We start from the raw sequence: 17,690 nt of genomic DNA on the forward strand, positions 1-17,690 counted from the left end.
GCTTACTGCTGTCAAACCATAAATGACCTCCTTAGCTCCATGAGTGGTAATCAGATCCACACTGTTCAACCTGCCTTGAATGTAGTTTTGCTTTAACTTATTTCCTTGCACTTGCTCCTTATGGACATTCCGTTCTAGCTCCTGCTATTGTTGACTCTATCCTTGATTACTCTTAGCAAACTTCTCAAGACAATCGTTCTTATAGTGTTCAATCTCACCACAATCATAATCTTCCTCACTAGTAGAAGTATTTGTCTTCATCGAGGTGATAGGAGATGACAGACATGGCTCTTGAGAGCTAAAATGCTGCACTTCATCATTAGGTTGCTGATACTGATCCTGATCCGTACTCTCAAGTAGATTCATAGGCTGTGACTAATATTCTGCTTGTATAGCAAAACGAAGATGAGTGTTCTTTAACTAGCATTGAAGGTCACGCTTTCTCTTCTTTTCTTCCACCTCTCGACGCTTGTTCTCAATTACATTTGCTCTGTCCACCAATGTTTTGAAATCAGGATACACAACAGTCATCATCTGCAATTGAGCTCCATCATTCAATCCTTTCAAAAAGCATTTCTGTTTCTTAGCATCATTATCCACTTCTTCTGGAGCATAGCGCGACAACTGAGTGAACACGTCACGATACTCGCACACAGTCATAGATCATTGCTTCAAGTTGAGGAACTCATCTTGCTTATGTTCTACCACACCTAATGGAATACGGTAGGATCTGAAGCTCTCGCTAAACTCCTTCCAGGTGATCTGTCCAACATTATTGGGATGTCCATACTGGTAAGACTCCCACCAGTCTTGTGCTATGCCCGAGAGTTGGCCGGACACAAAAACACCTTCTCATGGTCATCTCACTGAGCTATGTCCAATTGTCGCTTCACAGCTCTAAGCCAGTCATTAGCTTGTAGTGGTTCGCTTGAATGAGAGAATGTCGGTGGATGTCCCTTCATAAATTCACCACACTTGTCAATAGGTGGTGCTTGATGCAGGTTGTTCAACACCCTTTGAGCAATAGTCTATAATAACTGAGTCTGCATCATCAAAGCTTGCTCTATAGATGGAGAATTGAATGGCGGTGGATTAGAATTGGCAGGATTCCTTCCAGCACCTTGTGAAGCACTTCTCCTGGTAGCAACCATCTATGTTTCAACATGTATGATTTAGGACTCAGTCATTCGTAGCATTCTTAAATGTAGCTTCAAGAGATGGCAAGATAGGATTGATAGTATGAGAGACAAGACAAGACCCCACCACAGAGATAATCGATGCTTCCAAGTGAATAACTAGAACGTATGAAACTTCATCTTGCAAATCCTTCAACTTGGCTACCCCCTTAAGAAAAGATCAACTAGGGGACACAAAAAGGGTAGCTTGCACCTCCTTCTAGATGAGCTAACTAGTATCAAGATATTCTGACATCCCAATGAGACTCTTGTGTATGGGCAAGGATAAGAAATTTGAAATTCCTCGCGGGATGAAAAACAGCAGCACAGTAAAACAGCCGTAACTCTCATTCTGTTAATCCAATGAAGTTGTAGCTTATACTGTTGGAAAGCTTATCGAATCCTCCACAACTTCCTTATAGAACACTTTTCCAAATTCTATAGTTTAGGTAGTCGAAAATAGTGCACAACAGATTCTACTCTAGATTTAGACAGCACAGATACATCGTCTTGTGATTTTCATAAATCCATAACCAAAATAGCTATCAGGGTGATTATTGTGGTCACAGAAAGATATCGAAGTCTACTGTTGTCCAGAATTTTCTCATGATTTCTTATCATCCAAAATTAGAGACATAAGCCAAAGAGGGCAAACTACTCCAAAAGGCAGGATAGGGAAAACAGAAGAAAATCATAACCCAACTATTTATTTCATTAATCCTTATACCTTAGGCCTATAAGCTAAATGAAATCGTGGGAACACCCAACAAGATCATTGCAATCATTACAAATATTCAAAATAAGCATAAGCACCATGACAATTGAACAAAGCAATAAAGGTGCACAACTCAATCATTGACTCAACTTGCGATACTATCGTCCTTATTACAAGGAGTAACAATCCTAAGACTCATCTTCAGATTACGCAAGAAGGTGATGAGAGATAGCTCTAAAAGCATATCAACTCAAGGAGTAAAGATGAGAACAAAGACTTCAAAACAAGCACCAAGGTAGAGATGAATAACAAAGGTAGATAAATAGTAGAGAAGAAAATATCAAGGTTCATAGAGCAAGGGTTTTTGTAGCAACTTCTAAATCTTAAAACGACCAGTTTCTACTAGGCTTGCGTTCAATAGTCAGTGTTGCTCTTATACCACTTTATAGCAAAACCAGATACACACCATATGTGAGCCCAGGAAGTCAATTCTCCCATATAGCTACAATTAAGGGTAATATCAATAGACGCTCAATATATAACGTACCTAGTATAAAGAATATAACCTTAGATAGCAAACAGCGGAAAGACAACTTCGATCTTCGGGTGAAGATTCCACTTCTACAGGGATAACTGACTGGTTGATCACAAGCCTAATTCCTCCAAACTCTAGCAATCTGGTACCCATCTGGGATTTTTATCCAAATAATTGAAATATAATATGGGGTTCATGAGGCTCAAAAGGCTAATACTGGTTTAACTATGATTAGCTTTTAATTGTCACAATTTTAACATAGGAGTAGAAACAAGTTTATCACAAGCCCATATAAACACATGATCAGGTAAACATGAATAATGAATAGCATAAACAATTAACCATTAATGATCATCTTTATCATCAGTATCATCAACGTTCATCATCTATTCTGTAAGGGTCTAAGGCCGCTCGTGACTGTGAATACGGCTGATATACCAGTTTTACACTCTGTAGAGGTTGTACACTTTCACTATGACTCGTGATTTACCCTTTCGCCCGAGGTAGCTAATCTCTTGACCCACTTCCAAGGAAGGTCGGTAGGGTTCACTATGAAGCCTTTCAAAGGTTCGTCTAACAAGTTAGGGCCATTAGATTCATTCGGCAAACAGATGTAGAGCCCCCCTTCCTGATGGCACAATGACGCGCAGCTTATACACAAGGGAACAGAGGCCGCACTATACCCAATTCGGCAAGCCATTCTTACACCAATAAAGGTAACCACTAACAAGCTAGAAAAGGTCCTCATACTGAGCTAAAGACAGAGCCATATAGCCCTCACAGTTGTACTGTAAGTCCCGGATGTTCGCTTACAGATAAGTCCTTAGGGAGAGAAATCAAGAGCACCATAAAAATATCCCAAAGCTCTAGCCACCTTGTTCGATGTTGCTAAAAAGCATCTTTTAATGTTTATTGCTTATACCATTAGTCAAGTTACAAGATCATGGTTTCAGTTGAGCACTAGCATCATACTACCCAATGCAATACACCATAGGTATCAATGAACATGGTATACAGTACTAGAAAATCCTTAGTGGTAGTCAAGGTAGACACATGCAGTATGGATTAAATGATAAAAGGTCTATAGGACAACAAGGAAGATCACATGCTATACTTGCCTTAAACTTAGATCCTTCTTCAAGTCCAAAACTTCAAAGATCCGCTTCTTGATTCACCACGTATAGCTCACCGAATGGACATGATCATAAAGCACCACACAAGCATCCATGCAATCATACACAAAACAAACAATAGATCTAAATTAGAACAGTACACCAAACATAAAATCAAGATGAAAAGTTTGTAAAATGAATCTATGTTTCGCTACAAACACACAGACGTGAAAAGCAAACTAATCGGAGCTATAACGAAAAAGTTATGAATTAAACAAGATTCCCTTTAATAAAATAATATATTAAATCTAACCTCAAATTTCAAAAGTTGAAAATATATTTAATAGTAGTATGAACATGTAGACTATGGAATTATAAACCTAACACAAGTTGAACGGGTCAAATCGGAGTTAAAACGGAGAAACTACGCATAAAATAAGTTCAATGGCATTTTTGTAAATATTTGGAAATCATTTTCGTATTTAAATTAAAAGAAAACAGAAATAAAAGATTAACTGGACGGGGCCTCATTTTAAGAAATACTGAGGGTCTAAAACAAAAGATCTAAGGGCATATGTTGAAATACTTTCCACAGAGGGTGGACAGCGGGTTGATTTGAGAAAACTGCAGGTTCACTTCGGCAAAACAGCCAGGTTGACTGGGTCTCCACGTGGCGACAGGCGGCGGCTCCTGAGTGGCGGGTTCACGGTGGACTGCCTGCATGGCGTGCTGACGTAGACGGTGCGCTTGGTCTACACTGTGCTCATGGACCGAAGAGGCATCTTCTAATCTGGATCGTTGATCGCGGATCGGACGGCTACTGATTGTTGGGAGGATTTCTCCGGCCGACACAGTAACTCCGGCAGGGTGGTGGCCATTGCTGGCGATGAGGAGCTCGTTGGCGAGCATGGAGAGGGCTCTAGAGTCCACGATTCGATGCCGGGAAAGCACAGGGAGCAAGAGAAGACGATGGCGAACTCGACTCGGCAATCAATGGCAACTAAGATCGAGCAGTGATGGCTAGCGGCAAGCAATGGCGACGGCGAAGTGACGGCGATGCGGGGGAGACCAAAACCGAGTGACACAGAGGGAGTTAAGGGGCTCTGCAGGTTCGAGAACTCTACACGAAGCTCGGGGACGCTCTTACCGTGACGGAGGAGCAGCTACGCAACGCGGCGACGGTGGTCTCTTCTCGGCGAGACTCGGGCAGCGGCGCTAGGGCACGGGATGGCTTAGCGGCTCGGCGTCTTGTGCTCGGGTGGATGCGGGTGGCACGGTGCTCCTATTTAAGAGGGCCGGGAAGCTTGGTCCGCACGACAAGGTGCGGTGGCGTGGGCAGCGCGGACTCCGGCGACAGTGGAGACAGAGTTCGGCTTGGCTTGGAGGTAGGAGACGGCACTGACATGTGGCCCCGGGATGACAGCGAGTGAAAGAGCGGAACTTCCTGTCAGATAGAGAGAAAAGAGTGCTGCATGCTCCGCGCGTGGGCTTTGGCCTTGGGCTGCCTGTCTTAGTGGGCCGCGCGAGAGGGAGAGGGGAGAGCGAAGCAGGCCAGGGGAAAAAAGAGAGCGGGCTATGGGCGCTGCCGGCCAAAAAACAAAGAGGGAGGGATGGGCCTCAAGGGGGAGGGAGCAGGCCGTTGGCCCGAAAGGAAGGGGGCTTGCTCTTTTCCTTTTCCAAATTGTTTCTTCCTAATACTTTTTTACATAGGTTTTGAATTCATTTGAACCTTGAATCAAAACCAAATTTAAATATTATTTCAAATATACTTTTCAATTCAAATAAAAATGAGAAATTTTGGTAAGTTTTCAAAAATAATTTTTTACAACTTTTTAAATGCTTCTATTTTCTAATTTTCTTTTCTTTTATTTCAAAAGCCTTTTCAAATTTATTTCCAAAAGCAATTTAAATTTATTTTAAATTTTAATCAAAACCACTCAACTAAATAAATCAAATGCTCAAACATATTGGTACTCAAATTTTAATATAGTAAAAAATATTATTTTTCCTATATTTCATGTGGACAAAAATTCATAAATAAATCATTTCAATCATATTTTCAAAAGTACAAATTTTAGGGTGTTACAAGGATTCTGCAACAATTGTCTCGAAGCCGAGGATGGCTTTGTCTCTAGGGAGGGAGGTTGATGGCATTTTAAAGTTTCAAAAATTATTCTTCAAATGGTGACATCAATAAATTTGGACCCTATTATTATAGATATGTATTGGGAGGATGGGAAGTGGTTTGGGACGCGGTCGCATGCTAAGAGCCTCTGGGCGGGGGGGGGGGGGGGGGGGGGGGGGGGGGGGGGGGGGGATGGGGGGAGCAGCACGGCCTGCAGGAGTGAAAATCTATGGCCCAATAATTCGCTCGTGCTAGCCAGCAGTACTAGGAACCCGGAAGCTGCAGTATCATACGTTCCAAAAATTATTTAATTTGAAGTGTGCGTGAGTCTAAATTTGTTTCAAAAGATGCATAATAATATCACAAATTTTCCTTCTCATCTTTTTACTGTGCTCATGACAAAGTAGTTCGGCCAGCTAGATTTCTTGTAGTGCCGTATACATCTTGATTCTAGTCTTCGTCACATTTTTCTAAATTTATTTTAGATTTAACGGTGCTAGATGCCATGCTCATTGACATTGAAGCATTTGTGGCGACTTCGTCTTTAACCTTCACTACGGGATACGGGAGGTTTGCCGAGTGCCAGGGGCACTCGGTAAAGTCTGAAAAACACTCGGCAACCTCTTTGCCGTGTGTTGCCCTCGGCAACCAACACACGGCAAAGATTTCTCGGCAAACATTCTTTGCCGAGTGTTTTTTGTCGGGCACTCGGCAAACACTTTGCCGAGTGCAAAAAAAACACTCGGCAAACATTTTTTAAGAAAAACAAAAAAAACAACATTTATTTTAAGGAAAATAAAAAAACCACCACCGGCCGACCACCACCACCGGCCGCCACCACCACCGGCATCCGGCCCGGTGGAGCAGGGGGGCATGGAGGGCTCGCTGGCCAGGCAACCGGCGTCCGAGCAGGGGCCCGCGGGGCCTACCTCGGCGGAGTCAACTGCGGGATCCGGTGCTGTTGAGGCAGCCGTCGGCGGCGACCGCGTGAACGGCGGGTGGCGGCAACGCATCGGCGCCCGTGCGAGCCCGTGGAGGTGGATCTAGTGAGGGGAGAGAGGGAAGGCGAGGAGGGGGCGGACTCCGGTAGTGGTGGCCGCGCAACGGCGAATCCGGCCGCCATGGGCGCGGATCCGGCCACCACGGTCGCGGATCCACCCACCAGCGGCAGATCCGGCCACCACGCTCATCGGAGAAGGAGATGGGGGAGGAGGGCACGCCGGCCGCCGGGGTTGCACTGCCGCTGGTAGAGGAGCTCAGGGGAGGAGGGCGCGCCGTCTGCCTTTGGAGCAGCTCGGGGGAGGAAGGAGCGTCGATGGAGGAGAAAGGAGGAGGGAGGTGCGGCCGTGCAGAGGAGGAAGGAGGAGGGAGTGCGGAGGAGGAGGAGGGAGGTGCGGTGCGGAGGAGGAAGGAGGAGGGAGTGCGGAGGAGGGAGGTGCGGGTGCGGGAAAAAATAGGAGGGAGGCGGGGCGGTGCGGCCGAGGAAGAAAATTTACTTTACTTCTTTGCCGAGTGTCCTAGATCTGGGCACTCGGCAAAGTTTTTTTTTCATTTTTTTTCTTCTCTTTTTTTCCCAGAAAAATAATTTTACTTCTTTGTCGAGTGTCCTAGATCTAGACACTCGGCAAAAAAAATTCTTTTTTTTTCTTCTCCTTCATTCCCAGAAAAAAGATTTTTACTTCTTTGCCGAGTGTCCTAGATCTGGGTACTCGGTAAAGTTTTTTTTTTAATTTTTTTTCTTCTCTTTCTTTCCTAGAAAACATATTTTACTTCTTTGCCGAGTGCAAAAAACAAAACACTCGGCAAACACCCTCTTTGCCGAGTGTTTTTTTTTTTGACACTCGGCAAACCTCCTATTTGCCGAGTGTTTTTTTTTTTTTGCTGAGTGTTTTTAGCGCAGCACTCGGCAAAGAACTTGTTCGCCGAGTGCCCGAAAGAATATACTCGGCAAACATAAAAACACTCGGCAAAGTTGACGTTTCCGGTAGTGCTTGAGATCTGACGATTTAGGTTTTCGATTATAATTATTGAGGTATGGTGTATGTACGTGTGTTAATTTTTTTGACCCGAGGAATCTCCCCATTTCCATTGATTTTCGCAACGGAAATACAGCATATGAGAGTGTATCAGAAAAAAAGAAAAAGACAGTTGAGAACCCTTACAACGCTTACTTCCTAAACCAAAAGCCTTTACCAGGCGGCCCACATACGAACGTCGTAGAGCTATCATATAGTAACATTCAGAAAGCCTTTACCAGGCGGCCCCACATACGAACGTCGTAGAGCTATCGTATAGTAACATTCAGAAAGCAGTAAACTACTCATAATCCTAATTGAGAGGGCTAGCTTTACCAGATATCACACACATAAAGACTCAAAAGATTGACGAACATCATCATCCACCAGGTCTTTGCTGACATCTCATTCCTCCTCTTCATCTTGACGGTCACCTTGACCATCCGTCAGCAGAAGTTGGTCCTTCCTCACCATTTTCTTGCCCAGCAGCTTCAACGCGATCTGCAGCATTGTGTTGGCGCCAGCTACCAGACCTTCCTTGTCAGCTTCAAGAAACAAACCTGCCCAGTAACTCATAATTGAGCATGCATAATAGATAATCGAGATGGGGTTATTCACCACATGCCCTTCAAAACAAACTCTGTTTTGAGTTTTCCAGATGACCCAGCAAATGGCTGCAACCCCCACAGCATGAAATTGTTTTCCTGAAGACAACCATCTGTTACACCAAGCCCAGCGCTGATTAACTGATCTTGGAATATTATCAGTTCCAATGCAATGTGCAACAACTGCCCAAACAGCGTTGGCACAACTACACTAGAACAACAAATGAGAGACTGATTCATCTTGATCACAGAAGTAACAAGTAGGACTTCCATTCCACTGTCTTTTTATCATATTGTCTTTAGTAAGGATAGCATTATTCATGATTAGCCATAGGAAGATTTTGATTTTGGCAGATATCTTACCTTTCCAAATTATTTTGTGATATGGGCCAGCATCACTACAAGTCAACGCTTTGTACACCGATTTAACATTAAACTGACCACTGCTATTAAACTTCCACAGCACAACATCTGGATCATTGTTAAGGTGAAGTTTATTGACCTCCAAAAGAATCTTATCCCACCCAGCCTTAAGATTATCTATCAACCACCTAGTAAACTGTGGGTTTGATACTGTCTGAAAGATAGTTATTTCTGGATTTTCACAAATTTTGAACAAATCAGGAAAAAGGGTACAGAGGGGTTTACCATACAACCAAGTATCTTTCCATAACCTAGTCTGTTTCCCATCCTTGACTATCATCTTTCTACCTTGTAAGTAAATATTTCTGACTTTCAAAAGGTCAGTCCAGATTGGAGAATCATTTTGTCTGTAACTCACAGTACAAATTGAATCATCCTTCACATATTTGAATTTGATAATGTCTTGCCATAAGCCTACTTCATTCTCTAACTTCCACCACCATTTACACAAAAAGGCTCAAATTCATCTTCCTAATATCTTTGATGCCCAAGCCCCCCCCCCCCCCCCCCCCCCCCCCCCCCCCCCCCCCTTCTTGTTGTGCTTGCAAATTTTAGTCCATCTAACCAAATGGTACTTTTTCTTAGCACTGCCCCCCTGCCAAAAGAATGTCCTTCTGATCTTGTCAAGGTTCTTGACAATAGTTTTGGGCAAGAGGTAGATGGACATATGTTAAATGGGTGAATTGGACAAACTAGAGTTGATCAAGTTGGACCAGCAATTGACATGGATCCACCTTTCCAGGTATCCATCTTTTTAGCACTTTTTTCAACTAAGGGAGCCCAGTCAATGACATGGAGCCTACTAGGGCTCACAAGAACACCCAAGTATTTTATCGGAAATGAACCAATCTGACAATTGAAAATTTCAGCATAGATTGCAGCCTAGTTGTCTTCATCATTAATGGTAAGGATTTCACTTTTATAGAAATTGATTTTGAGACCAGCCATGAGTTCATACATGTATAGGAGAAGTTTCATGTTTCTGGCTCCTTGAATGTTGTGCATTAGACATATAATGGTGTCATCAGCACATTGGAGTATAGCTACACCCTTGTCAATGATATGATCAATGAGGCCTCTAAATAAGTCATTGGATTGAGCTTTGTGAATCATTCTAGACAAACCATCAGCAACAAAATTGAATAAGATGAGGGAGAGTGGATCACCCTGCCTCAGACCTCTGTGACTTTTAATGTAGGGGCCAATGAGATTGTTTAGTTTAACACTAACTGTCCCTCCAGAAACAACTTGCTCAATCCATTTACACCACTGATTAGAAAAACCTCTAGCAGCAACGCATTCAAGAAGGAACTTCCATTTGACTTTATCATATGCCTTTTCAAAATCCAATTTTAAGATGACCCCAACTTGTTTTTTTCCTCTTAGTTTCATGCAACATTTCATGCAAAACCATAATCCCACTCATTATCTTTCTCCCCTTCATAAAAGTTGTTTGATTAGAATGAATGAGTTTATCGGCAATTTTTTCCACTCTTAAAGTCAAAGTCTTAGTGACCAGCTTGTAAAGACAGTTCAACAAACATATGGGTCTAAATTGTTGAATTCTGGAGGCATCAGTGACTTTGGGCAATAAAGTAATGATCCCATAGTTTATTCTACTAATATCAACATTTCCTTCATGAAAATCATGAAAAAAACTGGACAATGTCACTCTTCACAATATCCCAACAAGACTTATAGAATTCAATGGGATAGGACTCCTCCTGGTCTAAAAGCTGTAAGGATTCCTTAATCAGCCAGACCTTCCTAAGGATTTGCTCAGAGTCAAGACCATCAATCTCCTCCATAGCTTCCAAATCAGCTAATTCTTCACTTATGATGCCTCTTTTTTTTTCTCAATTCACCCTGGAGGTTGAACCCCCACCCCTTGAAGTACTATTTCAGTATCTTCAGCTTTTGTTGAATCTTATCAAGAGTAGATTTGGCTCTACATGGTTTGCTCCACAGTTTTTCTACAGTAGTTAAGAAATCAGGATTGTCTAACCAGCTGAGCTCAAACCTAAATTGGATATATTTCATAGGTCTACATGAACCAGAGGAAAGTATCAAAGGGTTGTGGTCAGAGACCTCCCTTGGTAGCCTCTTAACCATGACATTTGGGAATAAATCTTCCCAACCTTGAGAGACTAGGATCCTATCCAATTTTTCTAAAGTGGGAATTTCCTGTTTATTGGACCAGGTGTACAAGCCCCCTGACATCACTATTTTCCTGAGTTCATGAAAATTTATGAGTGAGCTGAATAGACCAGAGAATCTCTGTGTCCCGTGAGGTTTGTTCCTTTCATACGGATACCTAATGATATTAAAGTCACCACCTATTAGAATTGGATCATGATTCCTTGAGCAAAATGCAGATAGTTCAGTGAAGAAATTGTTTTTCTGATCATCATGGGCTGCCCCATATACAACTAACAAGTTCTACTTCACCTTATTCAACTTATCCCAAAGATTGACCTGAATCATAAACTCTCCTTGTTGGAAAGAGCCAACATCGTAATTCAGTTCTTACCCCCAACAGGATCCCCCCAGATTTCCCTTTATCAGAATTATGAAGCCAGAGATAGTCTTGCCGTGGATCAAATCTTCTCAACACTTTTTTATCACAATCCTTAATCATAGTTTCTTGTAGACCAATAAAATGAAAGGAATGTTGGAAGATGAGATTTTTAAGAAAAGTAGAAACCCCTTTTTCCTAAGGCCTCTACAGTTCCAAATTAAGACTTGGATTGTCATTTTTTACTAGATTTGGAAGTTTTAGAGGAGATAACCTTTGGCTTTCTACCTCTTTTTTCTACAATTCAGGAGCTTCCTGTTCTTGCAGCTTTTTATTACTAGTGGGAGAAATTTTAACACTTCTTCTATCTCTTTTCGTTTTTCTAGACTCCACTAATATGAAATCATCTGTCTCAGATGATTCATCCTGAATCCACTCAATACACAATGTTTCATCATCATTATTTGACATCTCACCTGTTTCAGGTTGAGAAGGATTGTTCTTTGAAACTTGCTTTTGAAATAAATCATTTCTAGCATTTTCTAACTCTTTTAGCCGATTAAAGGTATCAAAGTCATTTTCCTCAAAAGTAATACCTATATCAGCAGTAACAAGAGACAATTCTTCAATTGGTAAAACTGAAAAGGAATTAGACTTTTTTGAGTTACCTTCAAGATTTTTCTTCTGTGCCATAATAGCATTCTTCTCCATATAGATAAGGCTGTATCCTTTTTGAGTCTGTCGCTTCTCCTCCTTTCAGGGGCTGGAATCCCACCATCTTGACTCACCCCAGGGACATATTGACTGAGCTGGGTTTCAGTCATAGGATCAGCAGCTTTGTCATTGTCCTCAACTTCCATTCCAACACTCTCCTAAGTGTGGACAATATTGTCATCAGTAAGAAATATCTCAGGGGACTGAACCACCACAGGAGGATTAGGAGCACTAAAGAGTTCAGATTTATCGGTCTCCATGCAGTCCTGCATCTCAGTCTCCTTGAACTGGAATGGCATGTCTTTCATCACATTGTCAGCCATTTCAGTATCAAGGAATCAGACATACTTAGAAGAATCCCCCTTATCATGTTTGTAAGATGACTGACCAGCATCATCGCCATGAGTAAGAAGCCTGACTTTCCTTGAGAAAGAATCACTATCTGAATTAGAATCCTCCAGTGTTATGACCGGCATGTATTATAGCCGGCAAAAGGGGCAAAAGGGTATTAGTGGCTAAGTCGAGATAATTTCTATAGAATTAGGGGGTTATTTTCATATTTCAATAGACGATATAAATACTTGTAATCAGGGACTATTTTGGCAAGCAGAAACATATTATTGTTTCCGGCTTCCTGAAGGGAGCCGGGAGAAACCCTAGCCGCCGAGTTCTCTCTCTCCCGTGAACAGTGCCGCGGTACTGTAGCGCCTTCAAGGACGGCGCCTCAAAGCCGTCGCCGAGCTCGTCCCCCGATCTCTCACCCTTACAACCTCCGACCATTCGCCGGTAGGATCCGAAATCCTATCAATCTGGTATCAGAGATGTTAGGTTCCCAGCCCTCGGCCTCGCTTTACCCACCCGCGTCCTCCCCTTCGCTGTCCGCGCCGCCGCGCCCATCATCGCCGCCGCCCTCCACCTCGCTCGCTGTCCCCATGACCTCTGGGGCGATCGTCGCCCACTCAGCGGGCGCGAGCGCTCCCGTCGTTCTCCTGTCCCAGGAACAGACCTCGGTGGCCATTGCCGGGCTGAGCCACAACATGGCGGCCATGCAGACCTCCATGGAGGAGGTGCGGGGCGTCCTCCAGGAACTGCTCCACGCCCAGCGATCACCACCACAGCCGCCGCTTCCGCACCTTTTCCCCATGCCGCCGCCACCTCCGTCCCTAGCCGCGCCAACGCCCACCCTCGCAATCACGTACCCGTATGGCATGCCGCCGCCGTCGTCCAACCACCCTCCGCCCCGCACGTCATCTGTTCCCATCCACCAAATCCAATTCCCTCCCTCGCCGTCCCCGATCCCGACGTGGGCGATGGCCACGTCGGCCCCGATCTATACGTCCACGACGCCGCAGCCGTCCTTTCCATACTCGGCCAGCACAGCTGCGCCGGCGTTCCACGCCGCCCCGTCGGTCTCCGGCGTCCTCTACGGCGGCATGGACGGTAATCTCATCCCGGCGGCGTCCCTGGCAGCAACCGTCGCTGGAGGGTCTGCCTCGGCCGACGCAGCAGCGGCAGCTGCGGCCGCTGTCGGTGCTGACGCCGTTTCCGACCGGCTACCGCCGAAGTTCTACAAGCTGGAGTTCGCCACATATGACGGCTCTGAGGACCCGCTGAACTAGCTCAATCAGTGTGAGCAGTTTTTTCGCGGGCAGCGCACCTTGGCGTCCGACCGGACGTGGCTCGCGTCCTACCATCTTAAGGGCGCAGCACAGTCGTGGTACTACGCCCTGGAACAAGATGAGGGCATGCCGCCTTGGGATCGCTTCAGGTCCTTGTGCAACCTCCAGTTCGGGCCGGCCGTGCGGAATACTTGTATCTCCGAGCTGGCGCGGCTTGCCCTTCCTGTCGACGGTCCAGGAGTACTCGCAGCGCTTCAACGCGGGTACTCTGCCACTCTCGGAACATCTCCGGACCTCAGAAGGCGGAGCTGTTCGTGGGTGGTCTTCCCGAGCACATCAAGGTGGATGTCGAGCTCCGCGATCCGCAGAATCTCCAGACAGCTATGTACCTCGCCAGGGCATTTGAACGTCGCGCCGCGGCGGTCGCTCCTCCGGTCTCTTCCCGGGGACCACGGCTACAGCAGCGGCAGGGGCTGCTGCCACCGCCGCGCGCCCCTGGAGGAGGCTACGGGCAGGCCGGGGCTGCCACGCAGGCCGCGACCAACACCCAGCAGGCGCCCGCGGCTGGCGCTCGACCTTTCCGTCGTCTCTCCCCGGCGGAGATGGCTGAACGTCGCCGACAGGGCCTTTGCTTCAACTGTGACGAACCCTACGTCCGTGGCCATGTGTGCCCGCGGCTCTTCTACTTGGAGGCTGATGATTACATTGACGAGGACCTCCTGGCCGCCGACGCGGCGGCTGATGAGCCTCAACCGGCGGAGGAGGAACCGGCCGCCGAACCTACAGCAGCCAACGCCTTGGTGGTGTCCCTCCATGCGGTGACCGGCATCCGCACGGAAAACACTATGCTGCTGCGGGTCTCCATCAAGGGCGTGCGCTTGCTAGCGCTTCTTGACACCGGCTCCACCCACAACTACCTTCAGAGTGCCACCATGCGCCGCCTGGGTCTTTGTGCCTCGGGGGGTGCTCAGCTCCGCGTAACCGTCGCCAACGGAGATCGACTTTCGTGTGTGGGCATCGCGCGCAACGTACCCCTCGTCGTCGGGTCCGAGTCCTTCGCCATCACGTGCGTCGGCCTCGACTTGGGGTGCTTTGACTTCATCCTCGACGTCGACTTCCTGAAGACATTGGGTCCTCTCTTGTGGGACTTCGAGGCGATGACACTATCGTTCCAGCGCCAGGGCAGGCGCATCGTCTGGCGCGGTGAGGGGGGTGCCACCGACGCGGCGTCGCAGGCGCCCACTACGGCAGTGGCGGCTGTCTCCGAGCAGCCCCTGCTGGGCCGTCTCCTACAGCAGCACGCCGCCATCTTCGCCGAGCCTCAGGGCCTTCCGCCTCCCCGCTCATACGACCACCGCATCCATCTCCTTCCGGGGACGCCGCCTGTGGCAGTGCGGCCGTACCGGTACCCGCAGCTCTAGAAGGATGAGCTGGAGCGCCAGTGTCGCGAGATGCTAGCTCAGGGGATTATTCGGCCCAGCACGTCGCCATTTTCCGCCCCCGTGCTGCTGGTCCGCAAGGCGGACAATTCGTGGCGTTTCTGCATTGACTATCGCGCCCTCAACGCCAAGACGTCCAAGGACAAGTTCCCGTTCCCGGTGGTGGACGAGCTGCTTGACGAGCTCCATGGGGCTCAATTCTTCACTAAGCTCGATCTGCGCTCGGGCTACCACCAGGTGCGCATGCACCCGGACGACATCGCCAAGACGGCGTTCCGCACCCACCACGGGCACTACGAGTTCTTGGTGATGCCCTTTGGCCTCTCCAATGCTCCGGCGACATTCCAGGCCCTGATGAATGACGTTCTCCGACCGCTCCTACGAAGGTTTGTGCTCGTCTTCTTTGACGACATTCTGATCTACAGCTCATCGTGGGCGGAGCATCTGCAGCACATCACCATCGTCCTCAACGCGCTGCGTGCTCACCGCCTGCACCTCAAGCGCTCCAAGTGCTCCTTCGGCGCGACGTCGGTGGCCTACCTTGGCCACGTCATCTCTGCTGCGGGCGTCGCTATGGACGCCGACAAGGTGGCTACCGTCGCGGCGTGGCCCCCTCCGCGTGGCGCCCGAGCCCTCCGGGGGTTCCTGGGCCTCGCCGGCTACTATCGGAAATTCATCCGGGACTTCGGACTCATCGCTGCCCCGCTTACGCGTCTCTTGCGGCGAGACGCGTTTGTGTGGGACGCTGAGGCGGAGGAGGCGTTCCAGGCGCTCAAGCGCGCCCTCACTACCGGACCGGTCCTCCAAATGCCGGATTTCGATCAGTTGTTCATGGTGGACTGCGACGCTTCGGGCGTGGGGTTTGGTGCCGTCCTGCATCAGGGTGCCGGGCCCCTCGCTTTCTTCAGCCGGCCCTTCGCGGCTCGTCACTTAAAGCTAGCGGCGTATGATCGCGAATTGATTGGTTTGGTGCAAGCGGTGCGCCACTGGCGGCCGTACCTCTGGGGTCGTCATTTTCTCATCCGCACTGACCATTACAGTTTGAAGTTTTTGTTGGACCAGCGTCTGTCGACGGTACCCAGCACCAATGGATCAGCAAGCTATTTGGGTTCGACTTCACCGTCGAATACCGCCCTGGCCGGCTGAACACGGTGGCTGACGCCCTGTCTCGCCGCGACACCGAGTCAGTGGCCAACTCGGGCGGGGAAGGGGGCGCCAGTGCGTGCGCCATCTCGGGCCCCTCCTTCGCTTTCATCGATGACATCCGCCGCGCGACTGTGACGGCGGCTGATGCGCAGCTGCTGCAACAGCAGCTGGCGGCCGGCGAGCTGCAGGCGCCCTGGCGCTCGGACGGCGGGCTGCTTCTCCACGGGCGCCGCATCTTCGTGCCCGACCACGGTGATCTGCGCCACCAGGTGCTCTCGCTGGCCCACTCCGCTGGCCACGAGGGCGTCCAGAAGACTCTCCACCGCCTTCGCTCCGACTTCTTCGTTCCCGGCGATCGTACCCTGGTGCAAGATTGGGTGCGGTCCTGTGAGGTGTGCCAGCGCAACAAGACGGAGTCTCTACGGCCTGCCGGGCTGCTGCAGCCCTTGGAGGTGCCGTCCCAAGTGTGGGCGGACGTCTCCATGGATTTCATCGAGGGCCTCCCCAAGGTGGGCGGCAAGTCGGTCATCTTGACGGTGGTGGATCGCTTCTCGAAGTATGCGCATTTCATTGCGCTGGGCCACCCATATACGGCCACCTCCGTCGCTCGGGCATTCTTCGACGGCATCGTCCGGTTGCACGGATTCCCCACATCCATCGTCAGTGATCGGGATCCGGTGTTTACCGGGCATGTCTGGCGGGATCTCTTCCGGATGGCAGGCGTCAAGTTGCGCCTCAGCACGGCGTTCCACCCGCAGACCGACGGCCAGTCCGAGGTGGTTAACAAGGTGATTGCTATGTACTTGCGCTGTGTTACAGGGGATCGCCCTCGCGCATGGGTGGACTGGCTCTCGTGGGCGGAGTATTGTTATAATACTTCCTTCCACACCGCCCTTCGCGTGTCGCCGTTCGAGGTCGTCTACGGCCGCCCGCCACCGCCCATGGTGCCGTACCGGCCGGGGACGGCGCGCACGGAGGCTGCTGACGGCCTCCTCCGTGGCCGCGACGACATTCTCACGGAGGTTCGTCAACGGCTTCTACAGGCCCAGCAGCTCGCCAAGCGGTACTACGACGCTGGCCACCGCGATATCGAGTTCGCCGTCGACGACTGGGTCTGGCTGCGCCTACTTCACCGCACTACGCAGTCGCTGGACCCCCGCGCCAAGCACAAGCTCGGGCCGCGTTACGCCGGGCCGTTCCGGGTCCTGGAACGCGTGGGCGCTGTGGCGTACCGCTTGGAGCTTCCTGAGGGTGCCCGGCTCCACAATGTCTTTCATGTGAGCCTCCTAAAGCGCCATCGGGGGGAGCCGCCAGCACTGCCAGGCGCGCTGCCGCCGACCGTTGATGGCCGGCTGTCTCCGGAGCCGGCTCGGGCGTTACGGGCGCAGCAGTGCCGTGGAGTCTGGCATGTGTTGATCAAGTGGCGTGGGCTAACGGACGACGATGCTACTTGGGAGCCCTTGGAGGATTTCCGTGTTCACTTCCCCGACTTTCAGCTCGAGGACGAGCTGTTTGCGCAGGCGGGGAGAGATGTTATGACCGGCATGTATTA

At 48.7% G+C, this 17,690-nt stretch overlaps 1 protein-coding gene across 1 annotated transcript; it reads left to right on the forward strand.

Annotated features, from left to right (window-relative positions):
• Positions 1-13,936: 13,936 nt before the first annotated feature.
• LOC136480307 (uncharacterized) lies at positions 13,937-14,974 on the forward strand. The gene has a single exon (XM_066477891.1). The coding sequence runs from the start codon at positions 13,937-13,939 to the stop codon at positions 14,972-14,974; it is 1,038 nt and encodes a 345-aa protein (XP_066333988.1).
• The last annotated feature ends 2,716 nt before the right edge of the window (positions 14,975-17,690 follow it).

This window comes from Miscanthus floridulus, chromosome 9, assembly GCF_019320115.1.
Source record: "Miscanthus floridulus cultivar M001 chromosome 9, ASM1932011v1, whole genome shotgun sequence".
Classification (NCBI taxonomy): Eukaryota; Viridiplantae; Streptophyta; class Magnoliopsida; order Poales; family Poaceae; genus Miscanthus; species Miscanthus floridulus.

Coding starts and splice junctions, on each gene's coding strand:
- LOC136480307 (XM_066477891.1), top strand. CDS start 13,937: ATGTACCTCGCCAGGGCATTTGAACGTCGCGCCGCGGCGGTCGCTCCT.